The sequence below is a fragment of the Orbilia oligospora genome, assembly GCF_000225545.1.
Source record: "Orbilia oligospora ATCC 24927 unplaced genomic scaffold scaffold00083, whole genome shotgun sequence".
NCBI lineage: Eukaryota > Fungi > Ascomycota > Orbiliomycetes > Orbiliales > Orbiliaceae > Orbilia > Orbilia oligospora.
Window position 1 is genome coordinate 1,268,781 of NW_011645640.1, and position 27,996 is coordinate 1,296,776.

The 27,996-nt window shown below is 46.3% G+C and overlaps 8 protein-coding genes across 8 annotated transcripts; 6 read left to right on the top strand and 2 right to left on the bottom strand.

Moving 5' to 3' along the window:
- Positions 1-240: 240 nt before the first annotated feature.
- On the bottom strand, positions 241-1,978 carry AOL_s00083g364 (uncharacterized protein; the record flags this gene model as incomplete). Its single annotated transcript, XM_011125543.1, has 3 exons — positions 241-692; positions 760-1,702; positions 1,820-1,978. 3 exons carry the CDS (start codon positions 1,976-1,978, stop codon positions 241-243), a joined length of 1,554 nt encoding a protein of 517 aa, XP_011123845.1.
- Positions 1,979-3,886: 1,908 nt separating this feature from the next.
- On the top strand, positions 3,887-5,098 carry AOL_s00083g365 (uncharacterized protein; the record flags this gene model as incomplete). Its single annotated transcript, XM_011125544.1, has 2 exons — positions 3,887-4,063; positions 4,169-5,098. The coding sequence occupies 2 exons, from the start codon at positions 3,887-3,889 to the stop codon at positions 5,096-5,098; spliced, it is 1,107 nt and encodes a 368-aa protein (XP_011123846.1).
- A 1,332-nt stretch (positions 5,099-6,430) lies between these two features.
- Positions 6,431-7,802, top strand: AOL_s00083g366 (uncharacterized protein; the record flags this gene model as incomplete). The annotated part of the gene is made up of 6 exons (XM_011125545.1): positions 6,431-6,502; positions 6,602-6,862; positions 6,929-7,047; positions 7,116-7,246; positions 7,309-7,640; positions 7,713-7,802. The coding sequence occupies 6 exons, from the start codon at positions 6,431-6,433 to the stop codon at positions 7,800-7,802; spliced, it is 1,005 nt and encodes a 334-aa protein (XP_011123847.1).
- A 1,096-nt stretch (positions 7,803-8,898) lies between these two features.
- AOL_s00083g367 (uncharacterized protein) lies at positions 8,899-11,601 on the top strand (the record flags this gene model as incomplete). Its single annotated transcript, XM_011125546.1, has 3 exons — positions 8,899-9,040; positions 9,107-10,141; positions 10,211-11,601. The coding sequence occupies 3 exons, from the start codon at positions 8,899-8,901 to the stop codon at positions 11,599-11,601; spliced, it is 2,568 nt and encodes an 855-aa protein (XP_011123848.1).
- Positions 11,602-11,937: 336 nt separating this feature from the next.
- Positions 11,938-14,266, bottom strand: AOL_s00083g368 (uncharacterized protein; the record flags this gene model as incomplete). The annotated part of the gene is made up of 3 exons (XM_011125547.1): positions 11,938-12,171; positions 12,230-13,898; positions 13,968-14,266. The coding sequence occupies 3 exons, from the start codon at positions 14,264-14,266 to the stop codon at positions 11,938-11,940; spliced, it is 2,202 nt and encodes a 733-aa protein (XP_011123849.1).
- Positions 14,267-15,875: 1,609 nt separating this feature from the next.
- Positions 15,876-18,686, top strand: AOL_s00083g369 (uncharacterized protein; the record flags this gene model as incomplete). Its single annotated transcript, XM_011125548.1, has 4 exons — positions 15,876-16,319; positions 16,384-16,880; positions 16,938-18,390; positions 18,456-18,686. The coding sequence occupies 4 exons, from the start codon at positions 15,876-15,878 to the stop codon at positions 18,684-18,686; spliced, it is 2,625 nt and encodes an 874-aa protein (XP_011123850.1).
- A 1,898-nt stretch (positions 18,687-20,584) lies between these two features.
- AOL_s00083g370 (uncharacterized protein) lies at positions 20,585-21,889 on the top strand (the record flags this gene model as incomplete). The annotated part of the gene is made up of 3 exons (XM_011125549.1): positions 20,585-20,720; positions 20,786-20,901; positions 20,960-21,889. 3 exons carry the CDS (start codon positions 20,585-20,587, stop codon positions 21,887-21,889), a joined length of 1,182 nt encoding a protein of 393 aa, XP_011123851.1.
- Positions 21,890-25,207: 3,318 nt separating this feature from the next.
- AOL_s00083g371 (uncharacterized protein) lies at positions 25,208-27,700 on the top strand (the record flags this gene model as incomplete). The annotated part of the gene is made up of 9 exons (XM_011125550.1): positions 25,208-25,256; positions 25,326-25,582; positions 25,666-25,728; positions 25,802-25,901; positions 26,032-26,476; positions 26,540-26,793; positions 26,853-27,005; positions 27,062-27,271; positions 27,384-27,700. 9 exons carry the CDS (start codon positions 25,208-25,210, stop codon positions 27,698-27,700), a joined length of 1,848 nt encoding a protein of 615 aa, XP_011123852.1.
- Between the last annotated feature and the right edge of the window lie 296 nt (positions 27,701-27,996).

The window sequence follows — 27,996 nt, forward strand, 5'->3', positions numbered from 1 at the left end:
CCCCGCAGAGAACAAAAACATGCGAGCCTGAATACGAAACCTTGTCGGAATAACAAAAAGGAACTAAAACTGAGAACAAAGGAAAAACGGTGATTAGGACCTGTGAGTAATTGAATAACAACCATCCAATGATTTAACGCCACCTTGCATGAATGAAACCTGAAGAATTCCGAGAAAGCAAGATTCGACAACAAAAGGAAAAGATTTCAAAACGAGAGAATGTCATGATTTTTTCAAAGTTTAGTTTCCTCTTGCTGCAGCAGCAACTTGCTTCTCGGCGGGTCCACCATTGGTCTGGGGGACCTGAGCAATCCAGTTTGGTGGTCGGATACCAGTCTGATCTTCGATGGTGGAGAACAATGGTGGCAAAGTCTGGAAAATGTTGCGGATAGCAGCACTTGGGTCTCCAGCACCACCTTCGCCAGCTGGACCAGTGGTCCAAACATTGATCTTGGGTTGAAGTCCCTTGATTGCCTCTGCGTTCGCCCTGGCAAGTTCGCCGTAAGTTCCCTTCTCGAGCATCAAGTACTTGAGCAAAGCATCGCTGCCGCCCAAAGCTTGGCCGAGTTCTGCATAACTCTTTGCCAAAGCGCTGATACCTTCGGCCTCGAGCTTACGAGTGATAAGGTTTGATTGAGCTTCCTTCTCACGAGCAAAGTAGTTGGCTTCGGCTGCTCTGGTAGCCTGGAGGTCTATTTATCAAAAGGTTGGTAAGTATAATGCCCAATATGAAGAAATTTATTGACTCTAAGAACTTACAGGCTGCCTCGATCTCCTTGTTTTTGGTGTAGTACTTAGCATCTGCATCTCGGTTCTGGGTGTAGAACTTTGCATCGGCGGCTTCCTTTTCGGTCTCCCTCTTTGCCATAGCCTTAGAGACATCGGTGGCACGAAGCCTCTCAAGTTCTGTAGCTGCGCGCTTCGCCTCAACATCCTTCTGAAGTTCAGCATCGCGAGCTTCTGCGGCACGGGCGGCGCTGATCCTGGCGAGCTTGATATCTCTATCCAACTCGGTTTGCTTGTTCGTGAAGTCGGCTTCGGCGGCAGCCTTCTCCTTTTTACGTTCAGTCTCCCTGATGGAAGTCTCGGCTTCGATCTTGGAGATTTGTTGCTTGGTAAGACCTTGCTTTTCCTTCTCACCAATCTCACCCTTCATTCTTGCCTCGGCGACATCAACCCTGGCGGTATTGATAGCCGACTCATGGGCTTTCTGTGCAAGAGAAGAGAAATATTGGTTTCCGGGAGAGTCTTGCAATTCTTTAACGTTGGCATTGTAGATTTTAAGACCGAATTGCGAAAGTTCCTCCTGGACGTTCTGGATGACTTTTTGCTTGAAGATCTGACGTTCTCTGAAAATTTCTTCCATAGTCAAACCGGAGACGATCACACGGGTTTCACCCTCAATGATACCCTTGACGATATCTTGGACGTGCGACTGGCCGGAGGCCTTGGTGCCGTCACGGCCACCGGTGAGTAAAGTGGCATATTTCACGAGGGCATGAAGGTCATCCGAGGGACCAATTGTGAAGACCGCTGGCAGAGCAAAAGACAATTTCTCAATTGTCATAGCCTGCAGCTGCAAGCTGAAGTCGAACGGTGTGATTGATATCCGGGTGACTTTTTGGAATGGAAGGACAAACGCCTTCTTTGCGATCTTGACGCCATCGATGCCTGCACCGGTTAGGGCGAGGTATTGGTTTGGCTATACAAATGATATTTGTCAGCAATGAACTTGAAACTAATTTTAGGTCTAAACCAAACAGCTGGCCGGCTCTGCAAATAGTTGCGTTGCCGTGTTGGATATGGTGACACTAAAAACGGGAAGTAGGAAAACACCCATTTTGGGCGATCGGCAGCCGGTCCCCTGACAACTGATGGGGAATCCCAGCAGGGCGTCGGCCGCATAACCGGCCAACTGAGGGTAGACGGGTATTGCAATGGAACAAAGACAAACCTCAGAAATATGATACCACAGCATCTTGACGGTGGCGGGATGAGATGTGGATGGCTTCCTGCCTGCGACGACTATCTACGGTGAAGGGCGAAGAACTACTTAAGTGCTTAAGTAGGGATAAAGGTTCGTGAATGCTTTGATTGTCGGATTTGAGTTTCCTCGTTGTGGATTAATACTTAGTCAAGCTAACGTTTGATGGATCGGATTGATTGTAGGACCAAGTTCAGGATTTGGTGCGGGGTCCGATATTTATATTTGGGAAATGGCACCTCAATGGAACCACCCGCCCGCTAAGTCCACGAGGCTTAAAAACGAAAGGACCCTTTTGCTTCGCTTTGTTTCCCTGTCACAATCGATGCCTGTTTCTGGGCAATTTGCAATTTGGATTCTCAAGACACCAATTGCAACGCCCCATTGATTGATACTTGTTAATTAGGTTGCCGCTTGCCTGGTTCGCGCGAGTTATCAGCTGCGCTATTGCTTGCCCTTGAAACTCCACGCCCAGTTGACCTAATTCTCTAGGCATACTAGCATACATAGTACTGCGCACTTGCATCATCGGAACTCGGAACCTTCACAACGGTGATCGACTTAAAATTACTCATACCGACTTAAGTAAGAAAACATCCCAGACAGCGCTGGAACACTGCCGACTTGGCTGGGGGTTCGCTCTTGAACCTTAACCTTGGTTCGTATCCTCCATATACCAGCCATTCGAACTGATGTCTCGTCTTGATCTTGAGAGAGTTTGATAATGGCAGCCTCGTAGATCAGTATGAAGCCTAAGGCTTGCTTAAGCGAACAATTGGGTCGCTGTGGAGTCATGCACAGTTTGTTCCGGTATTTGCCCATGTCATGGAAGTCGATCCCAAATCGGGTTTGCCTGCTAAGTCAGTGTGGTTTAGCTGGGCTGTACGGAGTGAAACCCTCGCTCGTTAGCGGCCTAATAAAATGAGGCTCACCCTTAAACTTCCATTCACGTTCCCATTCACGCCTAGAAGGTTTCCGTGGAGTTTGTTCACAAGGCTGAGTTTGTTCGCCAAAGAGCTCGCGCTGGGTAGTTCGGCACTGCCCCACAGCTGGATGGGTCTCTCGGTGTGTACAGCTGTATCGTATAGCTCGCAACCAAAACCGGTTCTTAACAGGCGCCTGCAAGCAACTGCGATATTTGACTGCCTATTATGTGAGTAAAAATACACATTTTGTATCGAATTAGAAGGCCTGAAGAATGTTATTCGGGCCCTGATATACATGGTCTTGCCTTGCGATAAAGTGCACTCTCTTGCAAGTAAATTCTCGCTGGCATATGCGAGGCATCGCACCCTGAATAGGGTAACGTTATCCAGTGTTTAAACTACAATTTCTGAGGAATGAAGTCCTGAGAGAAGAATCCCACGGGATTACATGATCTGATTTCGCCGGCAAACGGTCAACCTTCGCTAAGCTCAGCCCCAATCCTGATCGGGGCGGGACAAACACCGTTCATGTTCATCCCAACCCCACCTGATACCAAAGTAAGTGACCTAGGTCTGTGAAGACAATATCAAAACCCCTAGATCATATCATAAGCCTTTGAGTCGAAAACGATGCTATGCTGGTAGAGTCACATGGTTTATGATGCAAGAATTCCTTCGCATCGGAGCTTTAGAATCTCAAACACCGACGGTTTCTTTGCTCTTGTCAAATCTTCATGGATTCATTTGTCTCTAACTAACCTTGAGACGCACAAGCAACCTGTCAAAGCCCCTACCGAGTCTCTCGCACGAAATCCCAGACTCGAGTCTCCTTTCGACTTCTGAGTTAGGCGATCTCCATCTCGAAGGTTTAAAACATCTCTCGGAGTCATCGCCGGATATTGCCTCAAAAGCTCTCCCGAAAGTATAATTATATTCTGACGTCTGGTGTCCGACAGCGACAACAACAACAACACCGATGGAGGATACTATCTCATCGCCATATCCTGCCAGGATGGTTACCTTTCTGGTCCAAGGGACACCAGTTACCCTTTCCGAAGACATAATACTAGATAAATGCCCGTACAGCAAACTTGCTGATATTGCTAGTTACAGTCTCCCGGGCGAGACTGCGACGATCGACTGTCCCCTCGATGTATGTTTCCCTAGACTTTGTTTCTGGACCGTAGATATATATATACCGAGCCTATGTACTTATATATTTATACTTGGACCTCGACTAAATACTGGCTATTCATAGGATTTCAATGCACTGATCGAATATCTAAAAACTGGGGAAATAGACGATAGCGATGAAGGCAAACTTGACCAGCTTCTCAAGACCTTTCGGGCGATGGAAGTTCCAATCCCGGAACACTTGAAATTCAAACTTATGTCAAGAAATCCATCAGTTAGCTCTCCAAGCACGGCTGCTGGCCCTTCACACTCTTCTGCTTCTCCAGATTCAAGACCTCCCACTTATGAATCCGTAGCACCTTTCGGGAGTTCTACGACATACAGTGGCTCTATTGGTTTTGGGAAGATCCAGGCTGATCCATTGACGATCCAGCAGAAAATTGCTTTGGCCGTAGAAGACAGACTTACGAACTTGCTTATGGAGCATATTCTACCTCTTGTAGAAGGCCAAGCTACGTCTGGTATCTATAATGGGGCTTTCATTCTCGTACCATCCAATAGTGTCACCCTCCAGAACCAAAACCGACAGGCACCGTATTCTAGTGAATACGATACTAGTCCACAAATAGCGCCACCTGATGACCAAATCATCAGCCTTTCAACATCGAATATCTCACAATTCAGCTATATGAAACTTGTTCGGCTGCAGGGCCTTGGAAATACTGTTCAGTTCTTGACGCAGAGACAGGTCATCGAAGAACTCACGAAGCAGCTAAAAGCCCGCCTACAGCTTCCTGACCCACCACCACCCCCACCACCGGTCATCCCTCAGCCAGTATCGCCACCTCCACAGAAGAAGTCAAGATGGGGTTGGGGAAGGTCGTCGTCGCAGCCGGTTGTTGAGACTGTTCCGGTGGCACCCATTCTACCCCCACCTGTTCCCAAAGGTCCCATTGATATCCGTATCGAGGAAGTTAGCATGAGGAGTATGAATTATATGGGCATATATGAAACTACAACGGGAACGGTTTTGGTTGTCGAAATGTTCCTTTGATCGTAAAAGCGAACACCTGGACAGGACCTAGCTCGTCTTAAATGGAGGGTAAACACACTCACTTCAGCGTGCAGCATCTCTCTTTTTATTGCGTTTGTCTGGTGCATGGATATTGTAAAATAACTCTATGAAGTGGTATGCATGGCGTTTAATGTTTTAATATGACACTTTTGTTTTAGGTCGACCATCTCGGCTATTATCCTATTTTTCCCGATCCTGTATCCCTTGAAGCTGGAGCCTGTTATGTGCCCGGGGTCAACTGGTGTGGCTTAAGGATATCGCAGCTTTTACCGTCGCTAAAAACTCACAAGATTTTCACCGAATTGCTTGTCTCAACCTGTGTCAGTGTCTGCCTTGCTCAAACCCTGAAAATAGTCAAGCGCGTGACCGAAGAGAGTGCCATGGCGCTAGACGTACATCATCAGCTCCAAGCTTAAAATCTTAGATGTATAGACATCTGTTACTATTAGGTGGAGGACAAATGCTTTTAAGTCAAGGGTTAGCATTACAGAGGGTGGTTTCATTTGTTCTACCATGTATAGTGCGATTTCATCTTCAAACACCTACAAGGCCCAAGGGCCGTGGCTGAATTTTTATCATGAAGGATATTATATACATGAAGGAAATTTTCACCCGTGTTTGAGAGATTAGCAATATATCACCAATCCACTAGATGCAAAAAATATGTGCCCAAATACTACTCCAGTCCCAAATCCTAGGGTAAAATCATCAACTTGAAACGATACACCCAAGTTTGTCTATTACGTGGAAAATCCCCATCCCAAAGATACAACAAATCCAAGCCCCGGACCATGGAACGAACGTACCGGCTAAATAGCGGAAGCTGTCACCGGTTCAACACCCATATAGACACTTACCAAAGATCAGACCATCCAAACAAGATTTATGCAGGTTCTTGTTGGAGGAATCCATGTCGGCTGAATGCATCCCCCCCCATCTTTGGGTCCTGTAAGCTTAAATCGCGGAATAAAGGGACGTGCAATTCGGACATTTCTTTTCAAGGTGCACTGACGTTTGTGATCTCTATCGGATCGTTGGTGTTTTGTTCCGGTGAAACGAGATTTAGACCCTGCTGAAGCCCAAAGATCACGGGTTACATCATGCCATAGAATTTTGAGAGGAATGGGGATATGAATATATAAAGTAAATGGATCCCCGACATAACTGCGAAATATATGTGGAGGATATCCAGCGGGAAGACATCAGAGGTCATCATCTGCAAGGAAGGACAGTGTCGTTTCCTCATCTTCTTCCCTAAAGCCTTGTACTGTTAAAATTTAATATACGCACTTTTTATTACGTATCTACAAGATGAAGGCAACAGGTCTTGCCATTGCCGCTGCCTCAGTCGCAGGAGCGTCTGCACATGCTATCTTCCAAAAGGTAACATAAACCCCACTGATATAAATCTGATCTTCTTAGAATGGCTCGGGATTTTCTGGCAGTATCACCTACAGAAATAGCTAAATGATATTCGAATAGTTGGCTGTTAATGGCGTCGACCAAGGAACTTCGTGTATTCGATTGCCTCAAGGCCCATCTGCAAACTTCCCAGTCACCCTAGTCAGCTCAAACGACATCAGATGTAATGTTGGAGGTTCCAATGGTGTTTCCGGGGTCTGTTCTGTTCCAGCTGGTGGCACTATCACTGTTGAGATGCACCCTACATACAGTGCTGCAGATCAGAGCTGCAGTGTCGAGGCCATCGGAGGCGCGCATCACGGACCGGTTCAAGTATACATGGTATGTTAGCTATACCGGCCCCGTAGAGTGTGGAATGTCTAGGTCGCATACTAACTTAAGGAATAGCAAAAAGTTGGTGATGCCACCACCGCCGACGGCTCTGGGCCTTGGTTTAAGATTTATGCCGAGGGCTTGATCTCTGGATACAATGCAGGATACTGGGCAACTGACAGGATGAACGATAAGTATGTTGGCTGAAGGACTGATGGGAATAAAACCAAAGGGAGTATATTAACATACGGTTTCTTAACAGTTGCGGTAAAGTTAATGTCGCTATTCCAGCCGGTTTGGCGCCTGGTAACTACCTGGTCCGCGCCGAAGTTATCGCCCTCCATGCCGCCTTCCAGACAAACGGAGCGCAATTTTATATTACATGTTATCAAAGTATGTTTCGATCTATAGGAAAGGGTTACATTCGAATGCTCAAGTTGCTAACACTGCTCAAGTTAACGTCACTGGCGGTGGCTCGGCCACACCCTCCGGTGTCCTCCTACCAGGAGCATACAGCCCAACTGACCCTGGTATCTACTGGGATCTCTACAGGTCCTTCAGCAGCTACCCACTCCCAGGACCAACCGTCTACAGCGGTGGCAGCGGCCCAGTATCGAGTACCACCACTGCTAGGACAACCACAACCGCCGCAGCGACTACCGTGAGGACCACTACCCCATCGACTACCAGAGCCGCTACTACCACAGCTTCCACTACTCGTGCTACCACTACCTCATCCGCCGCTACAACTAACGGACCGGGTGTTAGTGCACCTCTTTGGGGCCAGGTACGTTAGGCTTTCTTGTGATTTTATTGACGTCCCCGAGATGTAGTAGCATAGCTAACTTTAGATTTCCAGTGTGGCGGACTTGGCTGGACCGGACCTACAAACTGCGCATCAGGAAAGTGCGTATCGACAAACGTTTACTACTCTCAATGCCAACCATAAGGATGGATATAGGGTGTAGATAACTATGGTGGTAGTAGAGGTGTGGGATTTTACCTATTCCGAGTCGACAATAACAGTTCTCTGTATATATGTACAAAAGTCACGACCCCGAAGAGCAGTTGTTGAATTATTAAGCATATCCTTTGGAGATTATTGTATATCCTTTAAGTCCGAATTAATAATGATCAAAGTTTCGAATTGGATTTAACTATCGAATGTATTAATAATTCCAGGAAGCTTCAGTCCGTTAACACCGTCAAAATAGCGTCAAGGATTCCCGAGTGTAGTGTTGTTTTTGTGTCTTTTTTTTTCCAGCGGCAGGTCTGCTGCGGAGAGACTTCGGCTAAATACCTCTCTTAGTGCATGGCTAGCTACCATGAACTCCATGTGAACTATATTTTGAGCTCCTTCGATGCACCATCAAGTTAATGTGGACATATGCACATGCACTGAAGCAAGGCGATGGTGTATCCGACATGCCTTCTCGGATCCGGGAGCAGACCACCCGTAAAAGCTGAAGGAACCGTGGGAAGAAAAGCGACGTTCCGCGACTAGCTAAGCTAAGCTATGGATTGGGTAATATATATGCATGCATCTTGCATTAGGACACACCTAAAATCTGTACATATGATAATAGATGGTACCTGTTTTTTACCCCAGAAAAGGCTACCCTGGTAGCTAAGACATCCGTCTCTCCACAGTTCGGATTGATACCGTGGGAAAAAAGAGCCTTTTGCTTCGCAATTGCTAGGGCTTGGAGAGCCCACTCAAGAGCCGAATGGTACTACACATGCATAAGCATACGGGCGGCAAAACTAGGTAGCTACGACGGATGTCTTATTTCATGGAAGGTTTCCTTCAGATCAGGGTTTGAATTCTTCCGAGAAGGCGGGTGATGGGTTATAGTGGGGATGCCATGATGCGGAGAAGGGGAGGGATGTAAAGTATATAAAGAGATGCTTTCGGCCTCGTTGAGATTTAGATTGCAGACATAACTTCCAACAAAAAAGAGTCGGCAAAAGTTTCGATACTCAGTAAACATTCTTTATATATATCATTCCACATATTGAGGTTATATTTGGACTAAGCATATAAGATGGATGCCACCACATTGAAGGAGATCGAGGAAACATTGGCCCAGCTTACGCTGGAAGAGAAGATCTCCCTTCTTGCTGGCAAGGACTTTTGGAGAACAGTTCCTCTGCCCGAGAAGCAGATTCCTTCTATCAAAGTCTCAGGTACGCTTACTGCCATACCCTTGCCTTCTAAACTAACAGCAGCTCGTTAACCACATGTATATTTAGATGGCCCAAGCGGCGCGAGAGGAGACACCTTCAGCGGGGGTCAAAAGGCAGCTTTCTTCCCATCTGGGATCCTGATGGGAGCTACCTTCAACCCGGAATTGGCTTACGAAACCGGAGAGCTTCTCAGCGAGGAAGTCAGGGCGAAATCCGCTTCCGTCCTGCTTGCACCCACCGCATGCTGCCATAGATCACCCCTCGGTGGCAGGAACTTCGAGTCCTATAGCGAAGACCCATTGTTATCCGGCAAGATGGCATCGGGATATATCCGCGGTGTTCAATCAAGGGGTATCGCGGCAACGATGAAGCATTTTGTTGCTAACGAGCAAGAAACTTGGCGCCTTTATGTCGATGAGACAATAGATGAGACGACGTTGAGGGAGATTTACCTGAAGCCGTTTGAAATTGCTATGAGAGAAGGCCAACCATGGGCGATTATGACAGCCTATAATATTATCAATGGTGTTCATTGCGATTCACACCCATTGACTCTGAAGCAGGTGCTAAGAGGGGAGTGGAATTATGAAGGATTGGTTATGTCGGATTGGTTTGGATGCAACTCGATGGTTGAGTCGCTGCTAGCCGGACTAGATCTTGAAATGCCTGGACCGGCAAGGAAGAGACCAATCAAGGAATTTGTCGAAGCGGCAGAAAAGGACGAGAGTGTTAGAAAGGCGATTGATGATTCCGCAAGAAGGATTCTGACATTGATCGCTAAGGTTGGAAAATGGAAGGATATGACACCCGAGGCGCCTGAATACTCAAGAAACGACCCAGAGACTGGAAAGCTGATTCGAAGGGCTGGTGGTGAAGGTACCGTATTGTTGAAGAACGAAGGGAAAACCTTGCCTCTGCAACCTGGATCGCTGAAGAAGGTTGCTTTCATCGGACCGAATGCGAAGGCAACTGTTGCAGGAGGTGGTGGTTCCGCTAACCTAGAGCCGAATTATTTGACCCAGCCGTACGAAACCTTTGTTACTGCTATCAAAGAAATAAATGGAGATATTGAAGTTCCATGGGTGCAGGGCTGCATTATCGGTAAACATTCTCTTAAGTCTATGAATTCTTCGATAAACTCAATAGATCATGCTGACTGAATCGAATTAGACCGTTGGGTTCCAAATATTGATGTCGAGGGTGGATTCTGTAGAGTCGGTGGCCCTGATTCAGAGGCTGGTCTCTTCTTGGAATGGTTCCGTGGCTATGAAGCCACCGGTGAACCCGTCGCTACTACTGTCTTCAAAACTTCTAATGCTTTCCTCTGGGATTCTCGACCGACTTCCATCTCGCCCTCCGAGGAATTCTCTGTCAGGTTTAGCGGCCAGATATCCGTTCCAGAAGATGGAAAATACAACATTAGCTTGAGTACTATCACGGCCTCCAAACTTTATCTGAACGGAGAGCTTCTCATCGACAACTGGGATTTCAAGGAACGAGGAAACCTTATGATGAATGTTGGATCCGAAGAAGTCGTCAAAACCATCGAGCTGAAGAAGGGAGAGTGGTACCCAATCCTTGTCCATAATTCTTCTATATGGCCGAAGGATTCACCACGGGATCCACCAATGGAGGAAATCGGTGCTTTGGGAATCCGACTTGGAGTTGCACCTGTCTACGACAATGCGGTATTGATCGCAGAGGCCGCGGATGCCGTTAAGGATGCAGACGCAGTCGTCATCGTTGTTGGCTTGAACAACGAGTGGGAATCGGAGAGTTATGATAGATCCGACACTAAGCTCCCAAATAACCAGGATGACCTGATTGAGGAAATCGCAAAGGTCAACCAGAATGTTATTGTCGTCAACCAAAGTGGTGCTCCAGTCGACATGCCATGGGCCGAGAACTCGAATGTTAAGGCTATTGTTCAGGCATGGTACGCTGGGCAAGAGGCCGGTCATGTGATTGCGGATGTTCTGCTCGGAAAACAGAACCCTTCGGGCAAGCTACCACTTACATTCCCGATCAAAGTACAAGATAACCCGTCCTACCTTTACTTCCCGGGTAGAGATCAAAAGGTTGAGTATACCGAAAAGTTGATGGTTGGGTATCGGTACTACGATACTGAAAATGTTCAAACTCGGTTCCCATTTGGTTATGGGCTTTCATACTCGACATTCTCTATTGGGGAGCCTTCGTTATCAACTGCTGAGTTGACTGAAGGACAGACCTTTACAGCCAATGTTGATGTCTCTAATACTAGCAATGTCGCAGGCGCTGAAGTTGTTCAGCTATATGTCAAGCGCCCAGCATCAACATCGTCGATCAAGCGTCCAGTGAAGGAACTCAAGGGGTTCAAGAAAGTTCACCTGGGCACTGGAGAAACGGCCACTGCAAATATTACTGTCGATGACAAGAGCCTTGGTATTTGGAGCACAGAGGCTGGGAAATGGGTAGTTGAAGCTGGGGATTATGAGGTTTTAATTGGTACAAGCTCTGTCCAGGATGAGTTGAAACCGGCCGGGAAGATCACTGTTAAGGCTGCATGGTCCTGGATCTAAGCTGCCGAGATCACGCAATTAAACATCTATTCACTTGATTTGTAAAAAGTCTAGAATCGGTCATATGATCATATGTCAATAATGCAAAACATTTTTTTTGTATTAAAACCAATGCACCGGATTAGTATCATTAAAACTCGTGGCCACATTTACTGTACACGGAACGCCCTCCACAGGTATAAGTGCATCAAAATAACAAAACAGATAGAAAAAGAAAAAAAAAGGCTTCCAAGCAAAACAGTAAAAATGTGAAAGGATAGGTATTACGCAAATAATGATAAAGAATATATTTTAAGATTTTAACTTTTCCCGTCCATGTGTTTTTGTTGGTATATTTTAAGCGGTGGCATTAGCCTCATTCCTAAGCCCTTGCAGCCAGCCCCGGTCCTCAGCATTATTTTCGCCGGCAAGTTTTGATAACAATTCAAGGAATGCCACAAGATAGGCTTCCGTTCTGGCCTTGTTTGCGAATGACGACGTCGAGGATGGGGTTGAAGGTTGTTGGCCGTAGCTAATGTCATTTCGAATATCGTTAAGAAGTGATGCCGCAATTATTCTGATTTTGGCAATCTGTAAAGAAGGCGTTAGCACAAAGCCTGCTGGTAATTTGGGAGAGAAAACTACATACAATACTCTGGCCGTTCGGCTCTAAATGCTCGAACTTAATGCATCTCATGACAACGAGCATTGCACGACAGATATAGTCTGTATCGTGAGTGACGTCAATTTCCTCGTTAGGATTAACGAGTTTAATTTTACCTGATCCAGGTGATAGGTCCGCTAAAACACGCGAATAGTCGGATAGGAATATTGAGAAGAGATACAATTGAGTAACGTAGAGATTTGCCTTTTGCACTTCGTAGGAAATCTCATGGCGATCTGGGTCAGGGATGTTGATGCCATCTGGAAGCTCAGCCGCCGCCTGGTATAGGGTTTTCCTTCCTAAGAATGCCTGCATGCTGACGTAGATGTCACCATCCGTAGTTGCATTCGCTGGCCAAGGGACCATTTCTAGCGGAAGTCCATCTGCATCAGTACCAGCATTTGCCTCCGCCATTCTCATATCCAGCTTTAGATCAGGTGGGAGCCAATCTAGAGCAGTTTTCATATCTTTGAGGAAAGTTTTTAGAACTCTCCGCTTCATCTCCGGGTCTGCTGATCTCCAGACACCGGTTTCATCATTGTGGCATGTTGCTACGTATTTGGCGTAGATAAGATGTATTTTGGAGCAAGCGTTGAAGCCCACCAAGTGGCTTATCTTAGTCTCCATCCGGGCAGCGCCGAAGTTGAAGGTAGTTGGTGTTATAAATGCATCATCGATCTCCGCCGGGACGGTATCCAGATACAACTGGTCTAGATCCGCGGAGCTATACTTGAGGAACAAAGGCAAGTTGATTTTTCCTTCCATGGAGTATCGGGATATCTCTCCAACGACTGTGATCCAGAAAACACGTTTCCTTAGCTCCATGGTAATCAAGTTGTTGGATGACATGAAACCATGGGAGAAATCCGGGTTGTTAAACTGGCTAGATGGGGAGGACCGTTCCAAGATAGTCAACGCGAGCGAAAGTTCCGCAAAGTAGAAGGAGCCTCGGTTTGTGTTATTCGAATACCAGGCACTCAAGGATAAGAGATACAAAGACGAAAGCAGGGTCACGTCCAGTCTTTCCAGGTAATCCACAGGTCGGGCAAGTAAAGCGAGTCGGTGTGCACGTTCCGCCATTTGGATAGCAGTATTATAATACCGCCCTTGGCAGTATGACTGGAGCTTCCTCGGAAATGATATGATTGTGACAGTGCACATTGCAAATATCAATGATAAAAACATAGGATCGGATTTGTCTCGTCTTGCATTGAAATCCGAGGTAAAAGAAGGCTCATGAACGATCGGATTGAGCGGGTAAATGTAATAGAAAAAATCTTTGAGCAATAGCCTCAGAACGTCTCTGGGAAGAAGAAAGTCTGTTGTGATATCCATGCGGTAGGCCGGTAACGCTGGGAAGGAGCCAGAGCTTGTAACCACTGGGGACAGGGCACTGAAAAAGCCACTCGAACTTGAAGTTCCAGCATCAGGAAACTGCCCCACCGAGGGCGAAAAGACGGTAGCATTGGATGGGGTCCTGTGAGCTCGGTGAACGCCTTCAGACTGATCGGATCCCGGCGGTAACGATACCAGCCTAGTAGTGGTTGTAGGAGTTGAAACTTGTATAGGCGCACTTGTGACATCTGAAATCTGCATTGGCGATGCTTCCAATCCATTTTGTTCCGGGTGCGCTCTCGGGAGATCCTTCGTTCGCCTTTTGGGACATCAGCTTATAATTATACAACGCAAGGCAAAATATCGTGATCAAGATTTTTGTAGTTACCTGACCGGAGGTCCTGGTTTCTTCCGAAGCCGAGTATACGCGCAGAGCAGGCCCTGAGCCTGGCAAGGCTTGCATGGAGGATTCCCTTCGTCGCATCGAACCTTTCTCAACCGGCAAGCATCGCAAGCCTGGCGCAGCCTCGTTCGCTTCTTCCTAATCTTATCTTGTGGCGAAGTGATACCGGCTTCGCGATCTCCAGTGTCCGAGTGAGGGCTGTCGTGGTCTACGGGTTGTGAATTGGTCAAGCCTTGGTCCTCTCCGCCGTCCGGGAGCATCGCTGATGCTTCTGCATCCGCCATTCTAGCTGATTCATTCTTGTCCGCCGGACGGACGAAGTTAACGAGGTTAGAGTTCCAAAAGACAGCCTCCCTCCCCTTTCGAATCCAGTTGTTGTCGCAATGAAGAGACTTGTCATGATTCACTTTAAGCGGACATGAAAGAAGTGGGAAGGAGGCATAGTTCACGAACGGGTAATTAAGCTCCTCAGGTGGTCAATAAATTTTCGAGGTTTTTTAAAATTGGGGGGTGGTGTGTGGTCTCGTTTCGCTCGGGCCGCCTACTTTTGGGTAGTAGAAAACACGCTGTTGGGCCGGTTACATATTACGTATGGGTCGACCCCGATATCATTCGTGATGGGTCCTGCACTCCAGAATAGCCTACAGCTACCCTGGGTATTTCTGGGCAGTTGCATGGCGCCCTTTCTCACACTATTCGTCAAAGAACATTCGAAGGCACGGATATGACAGGGTGCTGTCACGCGGAACTAAGCCACAGCTTCCCCGAAGTGACATCCGTCTTGTCGGTCGACTCGGCCAGAAATTCGGTCAGACTAATCAACTTTTTGGGCAGAAGATCCTGCAGCTGGAAGTCACGGAGCCCTTTTGTGGGGATGCCCCGGACTAGTGTCAGCAAAGCCTATATAGGCCTAGTCAGTGGCATGACTTGTGCCAAAGGTGTGTTTGTTTTAAAAAGAAAGGACAGTCGAGTTAGAGACTAGAGAATCCTGTTATATTAGCATCGAGAAAACCAAGAATTCAACGGTATTCTCATATTACCTTTGCCAGTCACATTTTGCAAATTTCTGCAATGAAGGAAATGCCATGCATAAAGACGCATGTATCCACACTTTGAATATGAGGGTTTTTGGCTATAAACCTGGTTAGGATTCTTTTGTGCATCTGGATACGACCGTTCGGTTGTGAACAGCCGGTCAATTATAGGCAAACGGCTAACCATCTTCTTCGTTTGTTCTGCGGGGCACACCCGCCAATTTCGTGACAATCGAGGAGGCAAAAATACCACACGGTCTTGGAAGGGTTATGTGTTGACGTGAGGTTGGGTTCTCTTCTAGTTCTCCTGCTATCTGACTATCGTCATAAACATAACCGTAATATACGGCAAATGCGACTTTGAAGCCGATATTGTAGGACTGTCACTATTGATTATATGTCCCGTAAGCTAGTTAGACATTAGCTACGTATTAATATATGACAGACTGCAGACCTACGTGCACATAACCCTCGGTGATATATACCATACTTAGCTGAAGAATCTCCTAAGACTACGTAGTATTGGCCTTGGCTTTAGGGCACCGAAGTTATGGATTATTAGCCTTGGGTTAAAGATCTAGGAGTCTTGACACTGTTCAACGGCCTGAAACTTCCCTATAGAATTGTAGATGAGTTGTTTGGTGCGGGCATGCACAGTCTTCCTGCGGCCAGCTAAGCCTTTTCCCCAGCAGCAATGCAATATAACATACTTACATAACTTCGCAGCCCTCTCGCCATCAACAACCTCACATCTTTCTACATTTCATCAGCGACATCCTAATTATTATCACGTCATATCGCCATCCATAGCCTCCACTAGAAGCCTCCTTTCTAGCTTCGACCCTTCTAATCCCCAAATATGTTCCAAGGATTATTCCGAGCGCATGGAGACCAACGGCCAGCCAGGGCTTCCAACCTCGATGATCCAGACCAGGAGAAAAAGTCGACGAAATTTTGGTTCTCAGTTCCTTCCCTAACAGCAGACGGCCAACGTTTTCGATTAAATACTCTCAAATTAGCCCTCAGGTCCTATCCTGGGCTTGAAAAATACGTTTCAGTTCAACCTTTCGAGAGGGGAATCAAATTCTTTATCTCTTTTGAACTTACCAAGGACTCGATCCTACAATCTGACCTCACCGAGTCTCCCAACGGGACTGTCCTCTCATTGATCATTGATCCCGAGCTGACCGAGCTGACGGCGCCGAAAGGCTTGGATAAGGAGAGTAGTGTAGTAAAGACCTTCTACGCCTTGAATAAGGCGACAATTCTGGACCTTTGTTTTGGTGAAGTTCTTAGTACAGGTGTAAGTTTAACTAGTTTCTGTTTTGGTAAGTACGCTTTGGGTGTTAATATCTGTTAAATTCCAGGATAAAATCGTAGTGAGCGAATTCTTCAAGCGCATGAAAATCGAGAAAGTTGAACGCCGTCGTCCGGATAAAAAAACCCCTATTTTTGACAAATCAATGTCAAGATTCTTCAGCCTCCGTGACTATTACAATGTACAAAGTACTGCAGCCAAATGGGAACACGATTCCCAGATAAATCGGATTCGAGAATACTTTAAGGGGAAGGCTTGGGTTCGCCTTTTGGACGACGACCGAGAAATAGAGATCCATATGAGGTGGACGGGAGACCCTAAAGAGAAAATGCGCTTGCGCGACGAGCAAGAGTTCGATCTTTCCTCCCCAGATACTCCAATTGAGCATGGCCTCCGGGTGATTGCACTTCCGCAGCATGTGGAAGATTTCAATTTCCGAAACAACCTCGTCGTCCAATCTGTCGAGGAAATGGGAGAAGATGTTAAACAATTTCTTCGGAGCATATCAGATCCAGATCTCCCATGCGAGTTAAGAGAGGTGATGTGGTAGGTTGTAGCTTCTAGAGTGGACAGGGACCCAAAAACTGACACTATCACTCATAGGGTCGAACCGGTTGAAAATACGCGGTCTCGGGATTTAATTCTGAAAAATCTTCAAAAGACTATAGAGGCCGCCAAAGATAAGCAATCCAGGGTTGATCTTTGCGGTATTATCTTAGGGTTTAACCCACTAGCGAATACAAAGCCTTGCTCAAGGGAGGTCATAGAACAGCTCGAAAAGTTTCCTCTGGAGGACGAGCAACGCAGTGCGGCTCTCATGGCTCTCTCACCTGTCGATGATAACGAGCCTACACTGCTTACAACAGTTCGTGGTGGACCGTCAACCGGAAAGACCTATCTGTCATCTGTTGTTTGTAAAGTGGCCTTAGCCTCGAAGCTTAACTCGAGAATCTTGGTATGTGCGCCGACGAATATTTCACTCGAGGCACTGATTGAGGCCATGGCAGATTTCGTGGAGATAAAGTCACGACGAGGGGACGTGGTTTATCTTCAAAGCCGAATTCCATCTACAAGGATGGAACATGACCACAAGAACGAAATTGTAGCCGCCATTGTTGCAAAAACCAAACTAGCGAAGCAAAGAGAGGCTTGGATGGAAGATCATATTAATGATAGGTTGACTCTCCGTTATGCTGAGTGTACTAACAAGAAGCTAGAAGGCCCCCTTAGAGAGGTTGAAGAGTTGATAGAGAAAAAGATATGGAGTAACACACTCCTTGCCTTCACAACTCTGGAAAGTGCATTGAAAGTCCCACTCAGCTTCGGTGCGACAATGCTCGTAATTGAAGAGGCCGGGCGAGCCACAGAGCCACAAGCACTAATTCCCATCACCAGATTCAGCCGAACTCTCGAGCGGATTCTGTTAGTTGGAGATACTCGACACCTTCTCCCGTTTAGTTTGACCGATTATTCAGTCACTCAGCTAAGCTTCCTTGAAAGACTGATGCGCCTTGAATGGAACCAGTTTGCCTCACTCCAGCAACAGAGAGAGATACACCCAGCCATCAGTGAAGCTATTCGTAAAATATGGTACCGCGATAATTCTAAGGATCCGAAGCCTTTATTCCCGGGCGATAATACATTCCACATTCAAGATACACCTAAGGAGAACAGTTACATTATTTACGACCACCCCAGAGTGCATAGCCTACCAAAGGATGGATTCTATCGGCAAATAATCAAGAGATTATTTGATATCAATGACCTGGGATTTTGGATCGATATTAAGGGCAAGGATGACGAGGCTGACTGTGGGTCAAAAAGCAACATGAAAGAAGTGGACGCAATACGAAGGATGTGCTGTGTTTTGGCTAAAGTAGGAATACCTCTACAAGACATAGCTATTCTCACGCCGTATGCTAGCCAGCGAGAACTTTTGACCGACGACCTTCAAGATCAGATCGAGAATGGCTTATCAGTGTCGTCTTTCGAAGAATACCAATTACATAGAGATGTTGTTCTTGTTAGCCTCGTGAGGGCAAATGGAGGAGATAACGTATGTATACTTACCCCTTTTCTTTATCCTATCCCGGAAGGGCTAACCACTAGTAATCCACTTAGGTCGGGTTCCTGAACAACAGAAATCGGTTATGCGCCGGTTTCATCCATGCACGATACGTCCAAATTATATTTGGTAATCACGACTTTATGACAAGTGCTGTCACTGGATTTATTCGAGGAAACAATGAACGTGCCATGAAGGACCTCGTCAGAGGGCCATACAAATGGAGAGTTCTTCGAGACCCTTCTAAGCGCCTCTATGAGAGATATATCAAGATGGCAGACTTCTAAGTCGAACACCTACCTCATCAAAAGTCTTTTGACGGCCAGATATTTGCATTGCATCAAAGGTGGCTTTTTTTTTCTTTCTCTGAAATGGGCTTCCTTTTTAAAAATTTTTAAAATTTGCGATTTTATAAAGCCTTGCGAAACAGCATATGTTTCAGCAAGTACAGAAGGCAATTTGTCTGTCAATTTTGTATTAGTTATTAGGCTGGCTGTTAGATATCAATATTTGGACTGATGGTAACCATTGCTTAGCCAAGCTTGGATTCGCAAGAAGTTTCCACAGACAACGTGGCATCTTTCCATAAACGGGGCTTAATTATTTGTCCCTACTCTCAGAGCTTGCAATATTTTCTACATCGTCAGAAAGGTAGATAGCGAATATCGAATATCAAACTATAGGTGCAAATGATACCTCCCTTACGGCCTCTAGGAACGAAAAATGTAACAAATACGCCCGTGACAACAAGAACATCAGGCCATCCATGTTGCATTTTGGATTTCTTGTGTTGTTGCCCAGTCTGCCTAGCCTGGGTTTGAGGCCACAGTCTGCCATGCGCCCGAAGCAGCTGAACATTTGTGTGCAACATTTGAACCAATTTGATAGACAAACTCAAACATGGAATCAATCCCGAGAAATCGATAGGACTTCAATAGCTAAGGTCTTTCCATCTTCGAATCCCTTCTAAGCCATTGCAAGGCTTGATAATGTAATCCTACTATATCTTATCAATATTATCAGCCTTCGGCAAGATATGCCCCAAACGAAATCCCAACCCATCACGCAAGATCAGGAAATTAGGGTGGCTATGCTGAGCCGCCGAAATCGCAGAGGAAGCGATGTTGAACGCGAACTTAAACAATGCAATATTACACAGCGCCCTTAAATCGTCGCCTGCTGATCCCTACAGGATATCCCAAACTGCGAGTAATTGTTTAAGACGCAGTAACTATATCTACAGCATTGGAGACAGGTAAAGGGATGGCTCCAAGTGGAACATCTCATTGCATTGCATCGCCGACTAGATGCGTCGGCGCTGCGTATCGATAAGCAAGGGCCGGGCGCCGGCAGCTTTTTTGACCACAGCTTCCGGGTTTCCTTGATCGGTACCGAGAACCTCCTTCCAATCTGGCATAGCTGCAGCCTACGACAGGCCCATGGCGCGCTGTTTTGCCCAGCGGCGAACCAGAAAAGGCTTATTCATCTGCCTGCAGTTCCCGCTATTAGTTATATTTCAGAAAATTCACCCCAAGTCTCTGGATGGAGAGTGTCAGCTAGAAAGTACCTGGATATTACCGGGTTGCCGTCACCCTTTTCACCTTCGCAACTGCCTCCGCGTTTGTGTTTATCAATTGGATATCGAGGGTAAGTGGATCCGAATCAATTGTTTGATCATTCGGCCCGTCACGTTGGTGTCTGCGGGACAGCGGCAAGCCTCCACGTGCCGTGTTCACATTTAATCCGACCCCAAAAATGTACCAAAAACATGTTCATCCAGCGGGCGACTCTGAAGATGTAGCGCTCATTCTATTTATACAACAAACTACATTCGGATTCGATTTTTTTTCTTTAAAGTCTTTCTTTGGATCCATTTTTTTCTTCGGCGCAAGGGTTAACTAAATCTCTCAGCTAGCATTCCTTTCGACATATGCTTGCCTGTCTGCCATCAGGAATGTACATCTGCGACCTGCATCATATTTCAACCTATCGACAACCCTGTCACCAAAGTCGCCATACATAAATATACACCTGTTGAAATAGATATCTGAGCTGCCAGATCAGAACAATCCCTTCAGTCTCGCAACCGGACTTTTAATCCCTTTTGGATTTCTAGGACGCACAAGATCTGAGTTAGGACAGCCACAAACCAGATTTCTAAAGGGATACCACAGCAATTCCAAAAATGGCGGAACCGATACCGTCCCCAGGGCTTCGGACGATTACACAGACGATTGTTTGTGACGAGAATATGAACTCGGAGGATATGCTTGGGTTGAGGATATCGGCAATCTTTGCTATTCTTGCTGGATCTACATTTGGTAGGGCTCGATATCAATAAAGGGCTTTAATTAGATATACCAGAAGCTAATATCCTGGGTTGTAGGTGCAATGTTTCCCATATTCGCACATCATGCCTCCTACTTACCTGGTCAGAAATATATACTTTTTGCGGTCAAATATTTTGGATCAGGTGTTATTGTGGCTACGGCTTTCATACATGTACGGATCAGATTTCTCCACTAGTGCTTGGATCGGTTGAACTGATGGATGAAACTAGTTACTTGCACCGGCAAACGAAGCTTTAACAAATCCCTGTCTAAATGACACCCTAACAGGGTATCCATGGGCGGAAGGTATAGCCCTTATGGCGGTATCGCTTTTGTTCTTTGTCGAGCTTCTTGCAACTTCATTTGCAACTCTTGCCATAGCAGGCGGCGGTCACAGCCACAACCATGACGATTCACATGGTCATTCCCATTCTCAGACAAAGAAACGCCGAGTCTCGCTTCCCGGAGAAGATCATCTTGGCCATGTGCGAATGCACCAGAGTATTGAAATGGGACGCTCAGTTGAAGGGGGCGCTTTGGGATCGGACAGTAATAGCACGGAGGCTGTATCCGAAGCGATCTCGAGAGGCACACCACTCAAACTTGAAACTAAGCAACATGACGAAGAAAGAGCCCTTGAAGCCTCCGAAGACTATGCATCTCAGTTGATCTCCGTCTGCATCTTTGAATTTGGTGTTATCTTCCACTCGGTGATCATAGGCTTAACCCTAGCTGTCACTGGCGAGAATTTCACTACTCTCTACATAGTTCTCGTCTTCCACCAAACTTTTGAGGGGCTCGCCCTCGGAACACGACTCGCCGTCGTACCATGGTCCAAAGCACGCCGTTTAACGCCATACGCCATGGCTATCGCCTACGGTCTTTCGACACCTCTAGCCATAGCAATCGGCCTTGCGGCGAGGAAGTCATACACTTCAAACAGCACTAGAGCTATTTTAGTGCAAGGGATTTTCGACGCTATAAGCGCAGGTATTCTACTGTATACCGGGTTAATAGAACTCATGGCGCATGAGTTCCTATTTAGCGAGACGTTCCGACCCGTCCGACGAGGGAAAAGACGACGGTTGTTCGCGGCTTATGGGTTCATGATGCTTGGTGCCGGTAAGCCAAACCTAAACCCCTGGTATTTCTGTGCCTGATAAGTAGACGAGTCAATGGCTAACTGGTCAACTTTTTTTTTTTTTTTTTTGACGGTGTAGGATTGATGGCACTGCTTGGTAAGTGGGCATAACCCATAGCAGGACTATCTTTATTTTTCGTTTCCGCAGTAGATATCCATTCATCGTCGTTCCTAAGCGTTCTTTTTTCTGTTGTTTTTCTCGTTCTATTATTTAGATTTGCATGACGGCTGGGTTTTATTTTAGACCTATAGAAATTCCTTACGTTGCCAGCATGCCCGCATGTCTTCTTCACAGCTTCTCACAAGATTTTTATCAAATGGAATAAAAGTTACATAAACTGTCTAAGCAATGCATGGACCAGACGCCAAGATGGAAAACGCCAATTCCAAGGGAGGAACATGACTTTTAAATTCAAGCCAATAGGAAGATTTTTTCCCCTAGATGTTATCGATCGCGATTTCGCATGCCTGCTTACAAACTAAACCTCTGTATCCCTTTGATTATTAAATTTCTTCGGCTTATTCTGCCGTGGATATGGTGGTTACCCATATCAGACTGGTTTCGGAGATCAGAAGCGGGTGTGTGCATGCCCGCCCGGCTGCCACCACCTTGATTCTCCGTGTGTTCTATAGTGGTGGGAAAAGCGTTTCCGAATGACACCATGCCATCTATCCTGCGAAGAGCCTCGGTATACCTGAAATTGGGGGTTCATCATACATTCCTTTTTTTTTGGGGGGAAGGGGGTTTCTTGGTCCGAGCTTGACGGTTTCATACAAAACAAGAACGAACAAAATTTAAACGGATGATTAAAATGGAGAAGGAAAAAAGAAGGCGTCTAGGCCAAGCTTGGGAAAATATAAATGATCTAGGTACGATCCTATCTAAGATTTAAACATAATCTACGAGGATCAATTAAGAACGGTTAAGTTCAACGTAGCGTGGGGGGTCTGGACGAGATACATGGCATGCGCATGCATTACGCTGGGGATGAAGGGATGGATGAAGTAGTCAATACCAATCAACCAAGGGTTATGTTTATGCATAGTTTGTGTAGCAGGTATAGTTGCATTCAGCCGGAATACTCTTTTAGAGGGACGAAATCTGGGGTATTGGATGGAAGGTGCATGTCCACGGTGGTTAATAATGCAAAGTGATATAATATTAACCTAGTTTCGAAGTTCAGGTGATATATACAATACAAACACACATCGAGCAATCTTATAACGGTGAAAATCCCAAGTACCAAAGCCTAGTTCGCCACTAAATAGATAGTAAAAAATGGCATTGAGGAATTGGGCGGGTTCGCTCATTGATACTCCGTATGTTCGGACAGGTTTCATGAGCGATTTTTCTTTCAAAAAAAAATTTATTCAAAAATATAGGAAAGAAGCATTATTTCGTCTCATCATCTGTTAATTTGTTATCTGCTGAATTGCTGAACAAAATCTTGGAGATTTCCCTGCCATTTGCAAGGTGGAAAATAGTTCATCCGAAGAAGAGGCTCGGCTGGGTGATTCGTATTTCAGAATGAAAGAGGCGTTTGAATGGGTGCTTACCAATTGCCTCCCATGGATATTGTATTTTCCCAGCCGACGACGCTGCCAATCGCCCAGAAATTGTGGAGCCCTAGTTGACATCGATATTAAGTTTATTCGGAACACTTTAATTTTTTGAATCCGAGAATGCTATCCAATAGAAATCTTCTGCGAATTGTGTAATTCGAGTTTAAATGTTAGAGATTAGCTAACAATTACTAGTCGCGGGTTTCAATCCGTGATAGTCGCCGCCTTTAGGTTTATAATGTGATATAAATCTAGAGAGCTCAACCTCAATCTTATATAATCACACAATCCAATGATTGAATGTTCGGATCACTTCCGGCTATTTAGATTAATATGAGAGCTCATATGATCATGTGACGGTATAGTTCGATGACCGCAGCACTAACTTGTGCATATGTGCTACATGCAGCGGGGCATTGAAGTTTACCAATCCGCGGAGTTCAATATTGTAACCTTAAGCCTGTCATTGGTATACGCGGGAGAAAAAACACCTATGTACATGTATGTATGTACTCTCAAGGCAGAGTTAATCTCCACTAGTTTCCTCGGTAGTACGTACCGCCTAGACTCGTCGAATGCAAACCCCATTGTTTGCGGAGAGCGGATGTTGAAATCAGATGTATTGCGAACCTGAACGTTACCAAGGATCACAGAGTGGACCCGCCTGCGTTGCAAGGGAGGAGTTTGAAGTCTAAACTGTTTACGAGCGACGGCCCTCAATTTTCCGTCCGCAGGGCCCCATCAAAACCGATGAACCCCAAAAAGTTGGCCGCATGTTCTGTCTCATGCGAGCCATGCGGTCCAGGGTTAATCTGGCCCTAACGAGAAAAAAAGCCATCCGAATCGATAATTAACAAAGTTTGGCCTGCTAACGTGACCCGGAAATATGTGTCCACCAGCGAAACCCTCCAAGCTAAGCCCGCCTAAACCCTGGGGGCAAACGAAAACCAAGAAATTTGAACAACCCACAGTATACAACGGCGGACGTTTAGTAGATAGGAACAATTTAACGAAAAGATGGTTTAGATTTCGCCGAAAGGTTTATTGCGTGTTTGCGCGTTCCCACTGCTTTATTCCTCCCCCAATCCGAGCATTGCTTAGAAGAACCATACTGTTCATATGCATACCCTATCTGGTTAACCGGCCTCCCCAATTATGAGTAGCTGGTTTCCTTGCATTGGATACCGACATAGTTCCAGCTAGCTTTGGGGCCCGCTGGACAATCTGAACCACCAGGCGCGCACCGGTACCTGTGCCTGAATGAATCAATAGTAGAAAATATTCCCATTATGTAGATAACAATCTTGGAATGTACGTGAGTCTGTGTGTGCATCGTATCTGCACACGCGCAATATCAAAGCAACCTGGAAGAATAGTCGATATATGCCAACAAGGGTCTACACATAGCCCTGGCGAAATCTTGCGGATGGATCGTTCGTTCCGGACCTTCTGAAGACCCGTTCTTTCAAGACGGCGGAACTATTTTCAAGGTATTGCATAACCATCAGAAATAATGCCACCATCCGATCCACCGATTGCCCGCCAGCGAATGTGTTTCTGGTCTGTGGATACACTTTACCCCATGTCCAGGATGGTTCCCACTCCAGATTAAAGCCGGATGCACCGACCTGCTAGAACCTTTTTGTTTTTTTTTGTTCTCTGTCAAGGTCAGATCCCATACCTCGTATACTTTTTTGGTGCCTGGCCCTTTAAAGAACAAGAAGCTTCCCCATCATTTAAGTCAACCCTCTCTCGCTGTTCCTTCTTTTCAAAAATGCCGCCGGTCGATTCTACAACTTCTCACCCAGCAGAAATCAGCAATAGTAAGGCTTTTAATTACACTCACTCTTATATATAAGTTATCAAAAATTATTGACTTGGGTATCTCGAAGGACACAACCCGTCGTCGTCGTCTTCGCCAAGATCGTATTCCCCAGAATCCACCGGTCTCGGTTCGCCTTTCTCTCTGATTGGAACTCCCCGCGGTCAAACCCGTGCCCCGATTACCACCCCGAGCGACTTCTCCTCGGGCACCCTCTCTTCAGAAGAGATATCTCCCATTGACGTCGAGTCCAAACACAAACTCGGAAGCGAAGTCACTCTTAAACAAAGCACCAGCAAAATGGCTTCTCCAGTCAACGTCTTGATGGTATGCCCATGCCGTGCTGTGGGGATTGACATCAGATTTCAGAATGCGGTTGGTCTAACATTGTTTTTTCTTGCGATAAATAGGTTGGTACCGGCGAGTACACTACCGGATTCGTCGGGACCGGAGCCTCGACTTCTGATAAGAAGGTAACTTGAAGTCCCATCAGACCGAAACACGAATTATCCGGAAGGGCAAATTTGATAACTGAACGGCAATTAGGTCGGTGTCGTCGGCTTGACCTTGTTCGATTTGAGGCGTCGTGGCAAAGTCGGTGAATTGTCCATGGTTGGCGTTAACGGAAAGAAATATCCCGCCATTCGTAAGTCCCCTAACACCCAAGGCAACCCCAAGGAAACTGCCCCAGAGCCTCCATCTCTCCACACTTGGCCCGTGCGGAGAGGATACCACACAAACAACGCAAAAGTCTAACTGATATCATTTCCACGCAGGCGAACACTTGGACAAGAACATTTCCAAAGTTTACAATGATTTGGACGTCTCATTCAAGTCCTTCCCCGCCGACGATGCTGTTGATGCCGATTCCTACAAGGCTGCTATCGATCAGCTTAAGCCTGGCGATGCAATTACAATCTTTACCCCGGATACCACCCACTACCCCATCGCTCTATATGCTATCCAGCGAAAAATCCACGTTCTTTTGACTAAGCCAGCCACAAAGACAATTGAAGAGCACCAGCATTTGATCCGCGAGTCGAGGAAATATGGTGTCTTCGTTTTTGTTGAGCATCACAAGCGATTCGACCCTGCTTACTCTGATGCCCGGGCTAAGGCTCAGAAACTCGGTGACTTCAACTACTTTTACAGTTATATGTCCCAGCCAAAGAGCCAGTTGGAAACTTTCAAGGCATGGGCCGGAAAGGACTCTGATATTTCGTACGTTCATATCTTCCCAAGCAACCGTAAAATCGGACAATACTAATATGCGAATTTTTTTAGTTATTACTTGAACTCCCACCACGTTGATATCAACGAATCTATGGTTCCTGGATGGAAGCCATACAAGGTCACAGCCTCTGGCTCTCGTGGATGCGCTACTGATCTCGGATGCGTTCCCGGGACCGAGGATACCATTACACTTATGGTTGACTGGGTTAAGAAGGACGACCTTACCAAGGTCGCTACTGGTGTCTACACCTCTAGCTGGACTGCCCCACAAAAGGCAGGTGTCCATTCCAACCAATACTTCCATTGTAAGTCATTCCGAATGCTCGCTGTGTTTTGGATAAATTATTGATTTTGTCTCGAACAGACCTCGGAAGCAAGGGCGAAATCCGAATCAATCAGGCCAAGCGTGGTTATGATGTCGCTGATGACGAAACCACCGGCTTGATGTGGTATAACCCCTTCTACATGCGATATGCTCCTGACGAAGAAGGAAACTTCGGCGGCCAAAGTGGCTATGGTATGTTGAATTTCCATCCCTCATGAATTTGACAACCTTTACTCACTTTAATTCAGGTTATGTATCCTTCGAAAAGTTTATCGACGCTTGCAACAAGCTCAACGCCGGCCAAGTTACCTTGGATGAGCTCGACAAGCGTGGTCTCCCCACGCTCGCCAACACCGCTGCTACGGGTGCAATCTTGCACGCCGGTCGAGTCAGTCTTGACGAAAAGAGAACAGTCTACCTCGAGGAGAACGAGGGTGTCTGGCGACTAGGATGTGCTTGTAGGCGACCATAAACATTCATTATGTTCTGCTGCAAAGGAAAGTTTTGTACAGCGATGTTCTGATTCGAAAATTCTTCTTTCCCAATCGTCTTGATATTACGACAATATAGCTGGTTCATGCAGTGCACACGCGAGCACTGCTACCCACACCCCTGCGGCCCCGGCCCCCGCGCCATCCTTAAACGGCACCACTGTCAGAGAAGAGCTAGAAGCCAAATCCGTCACCACAACCGAACCGTTCACCGTCGTACCGACAACGCCGACTTCATCCACTCAACCGTCGAAGGGAACCTCCAAGGTTATCGAACGACAACCCTCGAGCTCATCCCTCCCAAGCCTTGCCAAACGACAAAAGAGTGTCATCAACTGGTGGAAGAAGCGCAAGAACAGAAAGTCGACCATCTCAGTCGTTGAGGCTAAGGCTTAATGTTCTCGTCCGTGCGGTGGTTTGGTTTGTTGAGGTCCAAACATTTTAATATTTTGATTCCTGGATTCTTTCTCCCCGATATTTAGCAAGTTCCTTTGGCCAGAGCCCCAGCTTAGTGTTTCTGATCTTGATTCTCGTTTGAGAAATATTTATTTTTCGATTCCACATTCTTGTCAAATCTTTCCTACCTAGTCTTGACGCTGCTACTTCACTTCAGAATCGGTTTATAATTAGGTAGATGTTTTTCTTTTCTTTTCTTCGGAATCTTTCTCTTGGGGCATTCAATGGCGTTTAGC